The 15,876-nt window shown below is 64.0% G+C and overlaps 1 protein-coding gene across 3 annotated transcripts; it reads right to left on the reverse strand.

Moving 5' to 3' along the window:
• Positions 1-11: 11 nt before the first annotated feature.
• On the reverse strand, positions 12-15,173 carry ADGRE5 (adhesion G protein-coupled receptor E5). Of its 3 annotated transcripts, XM_023645212.2 has the most exons (20): positions 14,884-15,173; positions 12,114-12,161; positions 11,844-11,993; positions 10,362-10,517; positions 6,976-7,107; positions 6,265-6,411; positions 5,661-5,807; positions 5,529-5,575; positions 5,282-5,359; positions 4,174-4,351; positions 3,982-4,089; positions 3,610-3,833; positions 2,870-3,049; positions 1,904-2,095; positions 1,483-1,709; positions 1,322-1,388; positions 1,129-1,220; positions 886-1,054; positions 708-806; positions 12-618 (listed from the first exon to the last, which is right to left on the reverse strand). In XM_023645212.2, exons 1-20 carry the CDS (start codon positions 14,921-14,923, stop codon positions 589-591), a joined length of 2,511 nt encoding a protein of 836 aa, XP_023500980.1. In that variant the 5' UTR covers positions 14,924-15,173; the 3' UTR covers positions 12-588. The 3 variants fall into 3 exon arrangements, with proteins under 3 accessions (XP_023500980.1, XP_023500985.1, XP_023500986.1); XM_023645217.2 differs by lacking the exon at positions 6,265-6,411 and having other exon boundaries at positions 14,884-15,042; XM_023645218.2 differs by lacking the exons at positions 6,265-6,411; positions 6,976-7,107 and having other exon boundaries at positions 14,884-15,129.
• Between the last annotated feature and the right edge of the window lie 703 nt (positions 15,174-15,876).

The raw sequence follows: 15,876 nt of genomic DNA on the forward strand, positions 1-15,876 counted from the left end.
TGCCACCTGTGTATCAGTGTGATATTTAATTTTAAGTGTCAACATAGAAAGGTTTATACAGATAGAAAAACATTACACACCATCCACAACCGTCCAAACAAGGAGGACCCTCTGCACCATGAGCAGACGGGCCTCTGTACCGTGAGCCTCGGGCAGTGGGGCTGGGAGGGGCCCTGCCCTCCTCCCACCCCGACCTCAGTCTTAGCTTACAGGGGCGCTGAACCCCAGCACCCTGGCCTCTCGTTCTGGAGCAAAGACAACCGGGGGAAAGGGCCAGGCAGGCACGGGAGCCCTGTCTGTCTGGGCCCTGGGCCAGCCCCGCCCCGCCCCCGAGCCCCGGTCAGTCAGCGGGGAGCAGAGAGGCAGCCAGAAGCAGGCCCAGCAGGTGGGACTCTCCACCCTGGCTGAGCCATCTGGGGCTTGGTGCCAGGCAGCAACTGTTGACCCCCCTCCGTCACGCACATGGGGGCCGAGGCAGGAGGCTGAGCAGAATGACGGGAGAGGAGGGGACAGTCTTCGGCATGTGCAAAAGCTGCTGCGGCCGCAGGAGCTGCTGGCCTGGCTTGAACTACCTGGTCACATGCTCCATCATATGCCAGACTCAGAAGACCTGAGGGCCTGGAGGGAAAGAAGCCCGGTGAGACCTGAGACCAAGCTGGCCGAGGCGGCCTTCCAGCCCGGCAGCCCTGGCCCAGGCTCTGCCTTACCCGAGTCTGACTCTGGCTGGAGACAGACGTGGACGTGGTGAACTCCGAGTACTTGTTCCCGGTGACCATGCAGGCCCACTTCCGGTACTCCTCCCTCACCTGGGGGCCCAGGGTGCCAGGTCAGGGAGGAGCAGGGGGGCCTCGGCGGCCCGCCCGCCCCCCGCGGCCGCACACCCACCTTCTTGTTGAGCAGGCAGTGCAGCACGAAGAGGAAGAGGCCCTGCAGGCAGTTGAGGACAGAGAAGACATAGGACAGCATCCAGCTCCGCGGGTCGAACATGAACAGGCCGAAGACCCAGGTGCAGCCCAGCACGAAGAGCTGGGCGACGGCCGTGATGGTCAGCACCCTGGGGGAGCAGGGCAGTGGCAGTGCGCCGTCGCCCCTCCCCTCCCGCAGCCCCCGCCGCGCCCCTGCGCTCACCTGAGCTTCTTCAGCTTCTTCACGTCCGGGTTGATCTCAGAAAACTTGAGCGTGAGCTTCCAGACGGTGGTGACGAAGATGACGGCGTTGCCCTGGGCGGGGGCACAGAATCAGGATTAGGGGCGTCCCCGGGGCTCGCAGGGAGAGCTGCCCTGGTGGGGCTCAGGCTGCGGGGGCGGAGCGGGGCGGTTACCAGGATGATGGCGATCACGGGGCCCAAGAAGCTCCAGAGGAAGCCGCCTCTCAGGTCCAGCCAGCAGCTGGGAGAGAAAGGGGATCCTGTCAGGGCCCTGGCCCGCCCCCGGCCCCCGCGCCCCGCGCCCCCCCTGCGCCCCCCCCGCCCCCCACACTCACTAGCGCGGGCGGCCGTAGCCCTGCTTGTTGGCGGCCGCCGAGATGGCCACGATGAGCAGCGGCACGCCGTAGCCGAGGAGGCAGAGCCAGCGCGTGCGCAGCCCCTGGCCCTGGAACACGCGCACCACGAGGAAGTAGAGCTCCAGGCCCTCGAGGGCCATCCAGCAGAAGGCGGCCAGGAAGCAGTAGTGCAGCAGCCCGGCCACCAGGCGGCAGCGCAGCCCCACCTGCGCGGGCGGCCACGTCAGCGGGCGGGGCCACGTCACGGGGCGGGGGCGGGGCGGGGGCGGGGCGGGGCGGGCGGGGCGGGGCGGGGCGGGGCGGGGCGGGGCGGGGCGGGGCGGGGCGGGCGGGGCCGCGTCGGCTGGGGCTGGCCCGGCGCTCTCAGGTGAGAGCGGGACCCCCACGGGCCGGTGCTCACCTCACCGCCTTGGTTGTCGATGCCCGCCAGGAAGATGGCGGAGCCCACGAAGAGGCAGATGCAGAGGTGCAGGTGCAGGGTAGTACGCGAGCCCTGGATGGGCCGCACCAGCAGGAAGGTGAGAATGCACAGCAGCAGGCAGACGAGCGACAGCGCCAGTCCCACAGTCGTGATCAGGGCCAGCAACTCGTCCTAGGCGCAGGGCGGTGGGTGGGCCGCCGTCAGCACCCTGAGGTTTTCTTGCCCTCCTTGTGGGCCCAGACTCCCGGGCCTGGCCTGCAGGGCTCTGATCAGGTGGCCCACCTCCCCCACCTCCTCTGCCTGCGACGTCTGAGCAGGCCTGCTGTGTCTCTCATTCTAAGTCACCCCACCCCTGGGCACAGCAGGGCTCCCCCTTCTCTTATGCTTCCCTGGCCACCTCCTGATCGGCCTCCCCACTGTGCACCCAGACTGCTCCTCCAATAAGGTCCCCAGTGAGCCCTCGCAGGCCACATCCCTCTTCTCCACCACTGAGGGGCCCACCTCTCTGCCCTGTCTCCTGCCCCTCCCACACCCGGCCCTGCCTCATGGCCCTGCCTATGAGCTCCCCAAATCCCATGGCCTTCTGCCTGGACCACCAGCCTCTCCCCCTCTGTCTGGCCCATTCCAGGTATCCCCATGGCCCAGCGCATCTGTGGCCCCCTGGGGCCACATCCAGAAAGCTGTGCTCCGTCAGGAGTGTTTAGCAATATTTAACAGCCAGTTCAGGGTGGGCAGTTGGGAGACTGGCCAGAGCAGAGCCTGCAGTGCCAGCCACACTGTTTAGTTGCTGGCTCATGACAGGGTCTGGGGGGTCCCAGGGAAGGGGCTGGGCTGTGCAGCAGGGGGCATCCTGGGTTGTACATACAGAACCAGTCGGGCCGCACCACCTGGCCCCTCGGCCAGCCCTGCCTGCTGTGGGCCTCTCAGGGTGGCCCCGGCCCTCACCTCCACATCGTAGTGGGCCATCAGGACGGCAAAGCTGCTGAGGTGGCTGCACTGGCAGGTGGTGCTGTTGTTCCGGCTGCCCAGCGTCCGGCACCCTGAGGTGGCCCAGTGCCCGCCCCCGTCGTCAGCTCCCTTCCAGAAGGCACAGATCAGCTCCTGCCGTGTCCCGGGCTTCTCTGGCTGTGGGCAGGTGGGGTTGACCAGAGAGGTTAGCCTGGAACCCCCCTTGGGTCCTGAGCGCGGGCTGAGGCTGAGGATGCTGTTCATTTGCAGCTTCCCGCTGAGCACCTGCTGCGTGTGCCAGGTGGGGGCGCAGCAGTGACCAGGGCAGACCCACGTCCCTGCCCTGGGGGGCTGACACGCTCGGGGAGACAGAGGGTAAATAATAGACCTGATAAGTAAGTAAACTAGACAGTGTGTTGGAAGGTGTTAGGTGCTATTTAAAAATATAAAAAGAAAGACACAGCGGAGGGGAAGGAGAGCTGTGGCTCCAGGTTGTAATTTTCAATCAGGAGGTCCGGGGAGGCCTAAAAGAGAAGGGGACATTTGAACACACTGGAAACAGGGAAAGGGCTGAGTCACGTGAGGGAAAGGTGTCCCAGGCAGAGGGCACAGCAAGTGCAAAGGCCCTGAGGTTTGAGGAAGGAGCAGAGTGGGCGCAGGTGGGCTGCAGAGGGACCACTGTGACCCTGGCTACCGGGTGAGCAGTGGGGCTGACCCCTCCCCGCCCCAGGACTCACAGGGTGGGAGAAGGCGAAGGTGACCTTGGGGTCGAGTTTCGTCGTGTTCGTGTTGCTCAGAAAGACCGAGTTGACGGCCGAGAGGAGACTCAACTGGACGCCATAGAGGGGGCTTTCGTGGGTCTCTTCCAGCTCGGCTTGCCTCTCCGGGTCCAGCTGCAGGGAGGCGTTGGCCAGCAGTTTCTGCATGTTGGGGTTGGAGAGGATGCCTGCCACGGCGGGGCCTGCGGACAGACACACCGGCCCGTCTGCCCTCCCTCCTCCCTGAGATGCCTCATCCAGCTGGCCATTCCTGGGGGCCCGTCTGACCCTCACCCCTGGCCACATCCCAGCCCCCTCCCTCTCCACGGGTGCCCCCGCACCCTGCCTTACCCGACCCCGCAGCCCCGGCCGCCACAGCCCAGTCCAGGAGCATCCGTGCGTGGCTCTGGCCCAGGGTGACGTTCCCATGCCCCTGCTCCTGGATCACCAGGGACAGCTCTGAGGGGAGAGGGGCAGTGACTGGGGGTCCGGGGCAGGACACGCGTGTAGGGCTGGGGCGGGCAGGGCAGGACGAGGCCTCACCTGTGCCTTCAGGAGACTGGTAGGTGAAGGAGGCTCCAGGCATGGCCTTGGCGAGGGTCCTCAGGACTTCTTCCAGGCCCGAGAGCAGGTGGGTGACCATGTGGTGCCGGTCAGGCAGGGCCAGGGTCTCCAGGTCCCCGGGGGCTTTCAGCAGCTCATCCACTGACTGGATGAGGTCCTGGGGGTGGTGGGTGACAGCCGCTGGGCCATCGCACCACAGGGGCCGCCTGAATGACCCAGCTCTCCCCCACCAGGGACACAGGAGGACCACCCGGGGCCTGCGGAGCACACCCGGGCGTCATCGAGACCCCGCAGGAGCCAGAAGACCAGTGAGGGCGCAGCCTGTGTCCTGTGTGTGTGTCACAGCCACGGCGCTCAACGTCCCTCAGGACGGGCCTCCTGCCCCTCCGCCCAGAACAGTTGCCACGAGCCACGTGGCCGTCGGGCACTGGAAATGTGGCTGCTCCAAATGGAGCTGAGCTTGAAGTGTGAAACACGCGGCAAAATTGCAAACACTTAGTTCAAAAGAATGTGCAATATCTCAGTGACATTTTTATGATTCTGTGTTGAAATGGTAATATTTTGGATCTATTGGGTTAAAGGCCATTTTCTCAGTAATTTCCCTTGTTTACTTGTACTTTTTTTTTTTAATGTAGCTACCAGGAAATTTAAAATGACATACGGGCTCCCACTTTTCTACCCGCTAAGCGTGCACCAGCTCCACCGTGCGCCCCCGGGGGGCCAGCTGCTGTTTCTGGAGCCTCTTCTCTTAGTTCATTTATGAAGTGAGGAGATGGGCGGGGGTCACTTGCCTGAAGTCACACGGCAGGGAGGGGCAGTGGGTGGGGCAGGGGATTTGAACCCTCGTGACCCAGCTCCAGAGAGAAAATCCTTAACTGCTCCCTTCTCCCCCTCGAGTGCACGCGCGCGTTTCAGGCTGTGTGGGCACGTCCGCGCTTGAGTAACCGGTGTAGACACAGTGTGTATATGGCGCACATGGACATGAGTCTCCCTGAGCAGAGGCCCTGCTGGGGCTGTCTCCACTCACACGGAAGCATCCCCCAGACACCGCAGGGGACTGTCCTGGGCCCCTGGGTCCTGCCCCTACCTGGACGGTGTCCTGGGCCGAGGCTGGTGTGAAGCGTCTGCGCAGATCCTGGACTCTTTCAAAGAAGCCTGAGAGACGCTGGGGGGAGGGGAGCAGAAGGGGTCAGGGAGTCAGGGAGCCTCGAGGGTGGGTGGGGAGCTTGGGGAAAACTGGCTGACGGGGGTGGGGGGGGTGGAGGGGTGGGGGGGGTGGGGGGGGTGGGGGGGGGCGGGATTCCTGCCTCCTGGTCCCTGCTGGGGGCACTCACCTGGCTCTGGATTCCAGGGGGCGGAGTCCAGGTGGGGAAGGACATCTCTGCAGGGGACAGACAGGGGTTCATTAGGGCTGAGAGGGTCTGTGCTCGTTGGGGTGGAGTCTGGGGTCGTGTCAGATCAGGTACCTTCGCACACAGTGGTGTTTTGGTTGTCCCGGAGCCCCGGCAGGGGTGTCCACCCTCGGCGGCAGCGGCACCTGTATGAGCCCACGGTGTTGACACAGGCGGTGGAGTTGTGACATGGATGCTGACTGGAGCTGCACTCGTCGACATCTGGGGACACGAAGATGGGGTCAGGCCAGGTCACAGCCTGGATGAGGCCCCTCTCCCCTCCATGCCCCGCCCCTTCTCCATATTTGCATCCCCTGGCCCACTCGCTGGAGGTGATGCCACTTGGTGACGGCACACCCCGAGTGGTGACCCCAGGTCATGGGGAGTGCAGAGGTGACTAGCAGGTGAGCCGGACGGATGTGCAGGTTGTGAAATAGTGGGACCCTTCACCCCAGTTAGTAATCAGCTGCTGCCTGGGGTCCCGTGACCCTTCCCCGTGGTACCCCAGCTCCTTCCCCAGGACCCCCAGATCTTTTCACATTTGGTCTCAAAAGGCATAGTGCCTGGCCCAGCAGGCACCCCCAGCCTTCATGCTGTTGGGTCTGCTTGGGAGCCATCGAGTATGTGAGCAGCTGTTCTGGGTGGGGGTCCCCAGGAGTGCAGCCGCCGAGCTCTGGACCTGCACAGACGGTGCTGTCTGGGCCTTCGGGGGACCCAGGAACCGGCTTCCAGCCAGGGCGGCAGCGGCACTTGTAGCTGCCCACGACGTTGAGGCAGTGGGTGGAGTTGTGGCAGGGATTGTGCCCCAAGGCACATTCGTTCACATCTGAGGACAAAGCCAGAGGGTCAGGCCCTGCCCTCCACTCACTGCACGCCCCTCACTGCCCGGCACTAGGACCCCAGCATTATTGCACGCGCCACCACCTGGTGAACTTCACCTTCACCCTCAAAGCACCATATGGTGGCCTCCCTGCAACGTGGCCTTGCAGGGACCATGGCCCCCAGTTTACAGGCAGAGAAACCAGGAGGGAAACTGAGTCATGAGGGCTGGACTTTTTGACCAAGGACTCTTGCTGGCTCCATCCCAGGCCCTGGTCCAGGTTCCCTTTCTGGAAAGTGGAAGTGACAGCTTCCTCTGCTCCCGTGTGACAGACGAGGAAGGGGCGAGGTCTAGGGGTGCTCTCAGGGGCAGGGGGATCCACGGGGGACCCAGGCCCAGAGACCCGTCTGCCTCCCTGCTCTGTCGGGGACCTTCAGGGAGGCGGTCCCCTGGGCAGGCTCCACAGGTGTCAGCGTCGCAGGGCCTGAGGATCGGCTCCTCCTTGGGTTGCAGGACCCGCCTCGGCTCCTTCCCAGTCCATCCAGCCTCGGTGTCTACCCGGGGCTCTACCTGTGCACAGATTCGGGTCCTTCGGGTTGAGCTCCAAGCCGGGCGGGCACGTGCAGGTGTAGCTGCCCAGGGTGTTGATGCAGACACTGCGGCCTTTACAGATTCTGGGTTTCTGCTGACATTCGTCCACATCTGCAAGGGGAAGGAGAGGTGACATGGCCTGCAGCCGTGGGCAGCCCTCTGGGCTGGGAGGCAGCCACGTTTCCTGGCAGAGAAGCATCTGGAAGGCCCCACTGTCTGTTCCCGGGTGAGTGGGCGCCTTTTCTCATTCACGTGGAGGCCTGAGGATGGATGTGGTGGCCTGGATGCGCTGATGTCCAGAAGTGGCTGGAGGCAGCCTGAGTCCTCCCTGTCCCCAGCTCTGACTCCCTCAGCCTCCCTGGGCATCTCCCAGCCCGGGTGGGGACAGCAAGGCCACCTGTCTCTGAGGATGTGGTCATTGGCCAGGTGGGCCTCCCTGGGATTGAGAGCAGGGAAATGCTGCGTTCCCCGAGCAGCGCTATCCTGGACCCAGTGATGGCCTTTGCTCAGGGTGGATGCTTCTGGCTGAGTTCTCCTTGGAATCCCTGTGAGCATGACAGGACAGTGCTCTCCCATCCACGCTCACTCTGAGACTCCAGCTCCGTGGAAATGGACCACGAGCCACCCATGAGCCAGGCCCCTGCAGAAGGAGGCGTTCAGCAGAAGAAGGGAAAGTGAAGATAGTGCTGGACAGTCTAGGGCGTTCTGGCCAGCGGGCGCCAGGCTGGGTGGACAGTGGGGCTGACTGACATCCGGCCAGGCAGCCTTGGGGCTGTGAAGGTGCCTTTTCCTGATTCCCATGAAGACATCCTCTGGACTGACAGAAGTGGAGAGATTCACGTCGGATCAAGGCCAGCAGTGGGCGAGGGCTGGGTTGCTGGAAGGGGAGCAGGTGCTGATGGGCGAGGGGTGACGGAGGTTTCTGTGTTCTCAGCCCTCGGCCTCCCCACAGAGACGCAGAACGGTGGGCCTCTGCCTCCATCTTCTGGGCCCAAGTGGTGCTCCCTGGATTGGCCCCCTTGGGAGAGGGTCAGCCTGGGACGATGGTCCATGATGACGCCCTCTCTTGCCATTTGGTCCAGACAGGAGCTCTTCTGTCACCTGATTCTCTGAGTTTGTGTAGGGGGTTCCCATGTCATGCTATCCACCCCCGACCCTGCTCCCCCTGGGTCCCGGTCATCCACACTGCCCACGGGCCCATGAGCTGAAACTACTGGGGAGGGTCCGGGCAGCGCCTTGTTCAGAGAAGTCGATGGAGGCTGAGCCACCGGGTCAGGTGCCAGGAGGCATCGTCACCAGCGGGGTTGCCGGCCAGGGGCATGGTTGGCCGGGGACGGTGGGCCCGCCCTCAAGCCTCCTCTGAGTTTCTAGATGGGGGTGGCCGAGGGTCTGAGGGGCTCCTGGTGGCCGAGCCACGTGGCACCGCTGGGGCTGGTCTTGGGTGGCAGTAACTGATGGCGGCAGAGAGGACACACGGCCTGCGCCCCAGCCTTGTTTGATGCCAATAAGACGCCTGGTAGGCAGGGGCGGAAGGGACCCTCTGTGGGGGGTTCTGAGCCATGGGGTTCAGAGAGGGTCGGGGGACCAGATGGGGGCCCAGGATGGCCTCTGATGCCTGGAGAAAGTGGGGTGAGGGGCCCAGGGCCGGCCCAGGCTCCTGCCCCAGCACACTGCCTGCCAGGGCCCGGGCGGATGCATCTGTGGTATGGCGACGGCTGGAATGAGGTGGGGGCTGCACAGACGGCCCGGCTGATCCCGGCACAGAGGGCGGCACAGAGGGCGGCAGGCCCTGGCCCAAGCTAGCAGGCTCACTCTCCTCATCGCCCACCCTGAGGCCTGTGGGGGTCCCTCTCCCACCTCGCTCTTTTTTTTAGGTAGCTCTGAGCTAACTGCTGCCAATCCTCCTCTTTTTGCTGAGGAAGCCTGGCCCTGAGCTAACATCGTGCCCATCTTCCTCTACTTTATATGTGGGATGCCTACCACAGCATGGTGTGCCAAGCAGTGTCATGTCCCCACCCGGGATCGGGATCGGAACCGGGGAACCCTGGGCCGTGAGAAGTGGAACATGCGCACTTAACCACTGCGCCACTGGGCCGGCCCCTCCCACCTCGCTCCTGTTCATCCCCGTCTCTGCTCAGCGGCTGAGTCCTCTTCTCTCAGCCCTGGCCTGCTTCAAACCCAGCAACGCGCCGCCTCAGTATCCACAACCACCACTGCCTGTGCTGGCGGCTCAACAGAGTGGGCGGGCAGCACCCCCGGCCCGGGCACAGTGAGTGGGATCCACGACCACCATGTGCAGTTGTGCAGGTCGCTCACTGCAAGGATATCCAGCCAAGGGGGCAAGTGGGGGCCGAACACCAGCTCTCTCCCCCTTCCCCAAGCACACTGTGTTCACCTGGCCACAAGCGGCCTTTGTCCAGTTCACGTGAAGACTGTGTCCGCTGGCCAGGCCACAGGGATGGGGCACAACATCCACCCACAAAGGGCCCCGGTGGACCAGCAGCAGGTGGATGGAGCCCCCCCGCCGCTGGGCTCCAGGAAGGTGCAGGTCCCCCTTCCCTCCGGCCAGGAAGCTCTGCTGCCCTGGGCCTGCACGCGGGAGGGGCTAGGACCTGCGAGTCCGTGGTGTCCCCACCCCCCGCTGCAGGGCGGTGTCCTCACTCCCATCCCGGGCCTCCCCTTCTGGCTCCGCCCTGCCCGCCTGCCCCTCAGCAGGAGTGATGCGGTGCCGCCTGGAGGCTGCTCCTCCCAGCCTGAGGTGGGCGCCAGAACCAACAGTGTGACTGTGGCAGGGCCCGCCAGGGCTGCTGCCCCCTGAGCGCCCCAGGGGCCGGCCCAGGATGCCCGGAGAGGGCACCTTCGTTGGACACGATGATTCTGATTTTAAAACCCAACGGCCACCACTGTTGAGCGCTTTGCAACCTCATGCACCTTCCCAGCGATTCTATGAGGGGCCACATTGTCACCTCCCTTCTACAGATGGGTGGACTGAGGCACAGAGAGGCCAGCCAACATGTCCAAAGTCACACAGTTAACAAGAGGCAAAGCCACTTTTGTCTATAAGATGGGAGCTCTTTTTTTTTTTTTTACAAAAACACAAAGTCACAATAGTATTATCACATCCTGCATGTTAACAGTGATTTCTGGACGAGCACCCTGGGTGGGGCCACACAGCCAGCGGGCGCAAGCTGGGGTGGGCGCCCTTGGCTCTGTGCCGCCTGCCTCTCTGGGCTGGAGGGACAGGCGCAGGAACCTCGTCCCCACCCAGACCTGTAAGCCGGGCCCTGCCCCTGGACACTGCAGGAGTGGCTCAGGTGACCCCAAATCTCACGACGAGGGGATGGAAGATGAGAGGTGGTTCTTACCTTGACACGTGTTCTCACTCTCGTTTCTGAACGTTGCTGCCCCAGAAACGAGCCCATATCCTGGGCTACATGTGCAGTAGTAGCTCCCATCCACGTTCTGGCAATCCGCGAATTTTCCACAGGACACCGCCAAGGGTGGTCCACACTCGTTGATGTCTGGAACACAACAGGGCAGAGGGTCACCTCCCAAAGGTGAGAGTTCCTTCAGGGCAGAGATCCCATCGCCTACCGGACTCCCCAGCAAGGGGCCTGATACTTAATCAGTGTCTTTTTGGAAAGAATTAGCCTCTCAGGCAACACTGCTGAGGCTGGGCCGTGGCTGGAGCAAGCACTTCCTGAAGAAACCCACTGCAATATTGTGATTTATAAGAAATATGGATTTGCTCATTCAGATGACCAAAATATATTTTCTCATATATATTCGGCATTCGCACACAGTTCCTGGCTCACAGTTCCCACAACCCTTGGAATTTCCTAAGTGTTGAGAGTGATAACCGTGTCTTTTGTTTTGTTAACGAGGTGACCTTCGGAAAGCACCTAAGGATGGGAGCTGGTTGCCCAAGGAGCACAGTGTGACTAGAGGGTTGGAACTTTCAGACCCTCCATGCGCCCCTGTGGGAAGGGAGGGGGCTGAGGTTGAATCAGTCACCGGTGGCCAAAGACTTAATCAATTGTGCCTATGGCATGAAGCCTGCATAAAACCCCCCAAAGGACAGGGTCCAGGAGCTTCTGGGCTGGGGACACGAGGAGGTGCAGGGAGAGGGGCCACTTGGAGAGGGCCTGGGGCCACGTCCTCCCGCACCTCACCCCCTGCGGCTCTCCACCAGGCTGTCCCTGAGGTCTGTCCTCTTCCCACAGACCGGCGTCTAGGAAGTAACACGCTTCTCTGAGATCTGTGAGCTGGGCCAGCGAGCTGAGCGAACCTGAGGAGGGGTCTGGGCACCGCGGACTTACAGCGCCTGCTGAAGTTGGGGGGCAGTCTTGTAGGACCAAACCCTCAAGCTGTGGGGTCTGACGCTCTCTCCCGGAGACAGTGCCAGAGCTGAGCTGAATCGCAGGACCCCCAGCTGGTGTCCCGAGGGTCGCTTGTTGGAGTGGGGACCCCTCCCCATGGGGTTGGCACCAGAACCCACTGACCCACCCAATTAGTTCACTCTTCTCGGCCCTGGGGCTGGCATCCCAGATGTGGACACAGTGGGAAGAGCCGGAGTCGGGGGTGCAGACGCTCTGCCACCGCCCAGTCCTGAAGGGTCCAACGAGGCCCACGTCCAGCCTCCTGGAGGCCGGCTCATCCCTCTGCAGGAAGCCATGCCTGTCCACTTCGATTTTCCACCTTCACATCTTTTCCTTTCTTTTCTCTGCTCTTGCTGACGATCCCAAGGACAAAGGCTGAGGCCCCAGCCAGCCACCACATCCCCTGAGGGCCCTGGGCTGTGCCCCACCGTCCCCACGTGCCCCCACCACCCCAGGCCCCGACTGTACCGTCACAACTGTCTGCAGGGCTGGTGATGATCTCCCCAGACCAGGAGCTGAATCCCGAATGGCAGCGACAGGTGGCGGCATTGACACATACGGAGTTCCGAGGGCACCAGGGAGCACAGCCTGGAGGGGCAGAGGCTGCGGAGGCAGAGGCTGTGGGACAAGGACCATGGTCAGAAGGTGAGGGCTGGGCCAGGGGCTGGGGGCCGGGGCAGGGTCCAGGGTCCCTCCCCAGGCTCTGGAAGTGGGCCCAGCTGCTCCCAGCAGACTCACCCCACTGCCCGCCTCCAGCTTCCGACAGAATCAGCAAGACACCCAGCACTGGAACAGAGAGAGGGAGGGTCAGGGTGGACCCCAGAGCAGGGATGAGTTGGCAAGGCTGCAGGGTGACGGGTCTGAGGGCAGGGCTGCCGACACCCAGAGCTCTGTCCATTGCTGGGGAGAGAGCCAGCAGGGGCCACTGCCTGGGCTCCCACAGCCTCCAGCGCCATTGCCTGGGGTGGGTTTCAGGAACCGAGGGATGGGGAGGGGCCTGAGCCCGGGGGTGGGGGTATTGGCTCTGGCTGACCTTCGGGCAGCAGCTCAGTCAACAGACTGGAGCGAGGCAGCCTTGGTTCAAATCCCAGACCTTGGTCAGGTTAGCCGCCTCCCAGTGCCTCAGTTTCCCTTCTGGAAAATGAGGACGGGACCCACTTTCTGACTAGGGTGTGAGTCAAGCACGCAGACACCACCCGCTGTGTGGAAGTGTGCGCCATCATCATCATCTCTTTATGGACAAACGACGGGTGGGACCAGGGCTTCTCCTGGGTCCTCGTGAATCTACTCCCGCCCCAAATCCTTCCTGGGGGACACAGGTGCACGACACCACGCCCACAACGTCTGTCAGCCCCAACGGCTGGCTTGGGACCCAGCGGTGACGTTTCACCCCAGGCTCCCCACACACAGGAAGACGTGGTGGGCTCTTGGGGTGGCGCGAGTGGCCCCTCCTCCTGGGGCATGTCCTGGGGGCCTCCTCAAGTCCCAGGGCCTGTAAGATGGGGTCTTTTTGCCGTTCATGAGAGGGACAGAGAAGGAGAGAGAGGAAAGAGAGAGGAGAGACAGGGGCCACCTGGTGGCATAGTGGTTAAGTCTGGCATGCTCTGTGTTGGTGGCCTAGGTTTGCAGGTTCGGTTCCCAGGAGCAGACCTACACCACTCATCAGCCATACTGTGGTGACGAGCCACATATAGAGTGGGGAGGAAGATTGGCACAGATGTCAGCTCAGGGCTGATCTTCCTCAGCAAAAAGAAAAAAACGTATGAGACACAGAAACAAGGAGACAGAAAGATGGAGAGAGAGAAAGAGACAGAGACAGAAAGGAACAGAGAAAAGGGAATAAAGACACAGAGAGAAGAGAAAGGAGACAGAGAAGGAGAGAGAGAATAAAGAGATGAGAGAGAGAGACAGAGAGACAGGCAGAAGTTAAGACGGAGATAGAGAGAGATGGGCAGAGAAACAGGGAACCCGGGCAGAGAGGCCAAGATGGCAGAGAGATGGAGGGGGAGATAGAGGAACAGTCGGATGGGGCAGTGGAAACTGGGCAGGGCTGAGGGGCAGCAGGTGGAGGCTGGGGAGGCCATGGGGAGACGTCCAGCCAGTCCCTGCCCATCTGGCATCTGGGGACAGCACAGACACGGAGAATCCAGGGTGACCCAACCGGGGGGGGGGGGGGGACACGCGTGAGTCACTTCCTGGGCCCCGGGAAAGGCTGACTCAGCGCTGCCCCTGGAGGGGCTCCCCGGGGAATTCCGGGGTCCTCATTGTGAGCTGGCTTGAGGGGCTGTGGGGCTGCAGACCCGAGGGGGCTCTGGCCGCTCGCCCCTGTGTCCAAACCTGATATCCAGCAGGCTGGTAAGGGGCAGAGACTTCGCTGGGCCCAGAGGCCCTCCCCACCGGGGTAAACTGAGGCCGGAGCGCCTGCCCCTCCCTCACGTGAGGCCCCCCTCTCTTCCTGCGATTCGGCCACAGGGCTGGGCTAGTTCCCCGCTCGCCGCGCCCCGTTGCCCAGTTCCTCTTTGCCGGGCAGACCACAAAGCGGCCCTCCCGACGGGAGCCCCGCGCCGCCGCCCAGGGCAGGGGCTCGGCTCGAGCGCCCCCAGGCTGGGAGCTTCCGGGGGACAGGGGTCCGCAGACCCGCGCGGGAGGGCGCTCCGGGCCGCGCCGCCGTCTCCTCCGGGGCCCTGGCCGTGGCCCAAACAGGAGCGGGCAGGCGCTGCTGGCGGGCGGCTGCGGCCATCTGGTCCGCTCCTCGGCCGGGCCGGAGCGGCGGGCACCGCCGAGGGACCCCCGTGCTGGGACCGCCGGGCAGGCCGCCGCGCGCTCTCTGCTCTCCGCTCGCTGCGCGCAGCAGGCGGGGCGCGCACCCCGGGAGCCTGGAAGCGGGCTCACCGCTCGGCAGGTGCAGAAAGGGAGGCTCGGACTCCGAGGGGGCCGCCCGCCCGCCGCCCGCGCGCCTCTCGGATTCCATCTCCCGCTCCCGTCGGGGGGGTGGGGGGCGCTGAGCTCAGGCCTGCCCCGGGCCGGCACAGGGAACCCCCTGGAAGCTCCCCGAATGCCACTTTGTCACTCTCTTTGTTGCCCGATTGCTCGGGCGACGTGCGCCCGGTAACAGTTAGGACCGCCGGGGAGGCGCGTCCACGCGGAGCGGAGCCTCAGGGGCCCGCGGGCTCTGAGGACGGACCGGTTCTCCGTTCAGAGCAACTGCCCGCGGGGACGGCCCAACGGTCCCTTTCTGCCCCTCCGTCTTCCCCCGTGCCTCAGTTCCCCCTCTTAGGGAGCGGCCCCTAAGCGGCTCCCTCAAAGAGCGCAGGGGGCCCTCTGGGGGGGGGGTGGTCTCGGAGCAGCGGGGCTCCCGCCGGGCGTGGGGTCCCGGGCGCCGCCCCTCCCTTTCCCCGTGCTCCCGGGGCCGCCGGCCGCGCCTCGCACTCTCCACCGAGAGGGGGTGACGTGCCGAGGGCTGGTGCCCGGGGCTCCGGGGTCCCCCCGAGGGGCTCAAACTGCTCACCGTGTGGGACGAGAAGGCCGCCGCGGCGGGCGCCTCCCATGGTGGGCCGCGCGGGGGAACCCAGGACCGGGCAGGCGTGCGGCTCCCGCGCTGGGCGGCGCCCCGCGGCCCGGGCCTTTATGGAGGGCGGGCGGGGCGGGGGGGGGGAGGCAGGGGGCCGGGCCTTTATAGGTGGGGAGCCGAGCGTTTATAGAGGGCGGGGAGGGGGCCGGGCCCTCCCCGGAACTGGCGGCGCGGCTGGCAGCCAACAGGAAAGGGCGACAGCGGCGCAGAGCCCGGGCGGTGCAGGCGCGCTCGCAGCGGCCAAGCGCAACCTGCCCGCCCTCCGCGCGGCCCCATCCGCGCGGGTGACGAGCTGTGGCGCTGGCAGGGGCGTCTGGCCCTGGGCCCCTTGGCTCTTCTTGGGGGGGCGTTTAGCTTGGGGAGGGGCCTCGTCCGTCAGAAGTCACCCCGGCTCCCACGTTGGGGACCGCCCTGCGCCCGCTGCCCGGCATGCCCGTCTCCACTGCCAGCCTCTGAGCTTTGCAGACGAGGAAACAGGCACAGAGACGCCCGGGTCCAAATAGGAGCGGAGAGAGCGCCAAGGGGCCCTTCCCGTCCCCAGGCCTTCCCCCATCCCCCCTCAGCGGGGCTCTCCTGGCCAGCGTTCCCCTGGTGAGAAATTCGTATTTCGGGAGCTCAGGACACATCGTAAATCAACAGAGAATCACATGAGAGCAGAGCTGTTTCCTTCTGGAAGAAGTCACATGGCCGGTCTCCCGGGCCATCTAATAAATTAAAAAAAAAAAACTTGCATTTTAAAAGCGGGTAATCTGAGCCAGGCCTGATTCTCCTAGAATTATCTGTTTATCTCTTTTGATTCATTTACTCTGCAAAACACCCACGATGCAGGTGCACCTGGGATTCCTGTCTCACAGAGGGGGAAACTGAGGCACAGCGACCAAGTGGCAAAGAGGAGATCCGCAGGCAGGCAGCCTGTCCCCAGGGCCCGGA

This window comes from Equus caballus, chromosome 7 (genome assembly GCF_041296265.1).
Source record: "Equus caballus isolate H_3958 breed thoroughbred chromosome 7, TB-T2T, whole genome shotgun sequence".
Taxonomy (NCBI): Eukaryota; Metazoa; Chordata; class Mammalia; order Perissodactyla; family Equidae; genus Equus; species Equus caballus.

Bases quoted from the DNA above. Each gene is read 5' to 3' on its own strand.
- ADGRE5 (XM_023645212.2), bottom strand. From the start codon at position 14,923: ATGGGAGGCGCCCGCCGCGGCGGCCTTCTCGTCCCACACG. The intron at 7,108-10,361 runs GTAAGAACCACC...TTCCCCTTGCAG, and splicing joins GAGTGAGAACACGTGTCAAG to ATGTGGACGAATGTCAGCAG. The intron at 6,412-6,975 runs GTAGAGCCCCGG...CTTTGTCCTCAG, and splicing joins GGACCCGAATCTGTGCACAG to ATGTGAACGAATGTGCCTTG.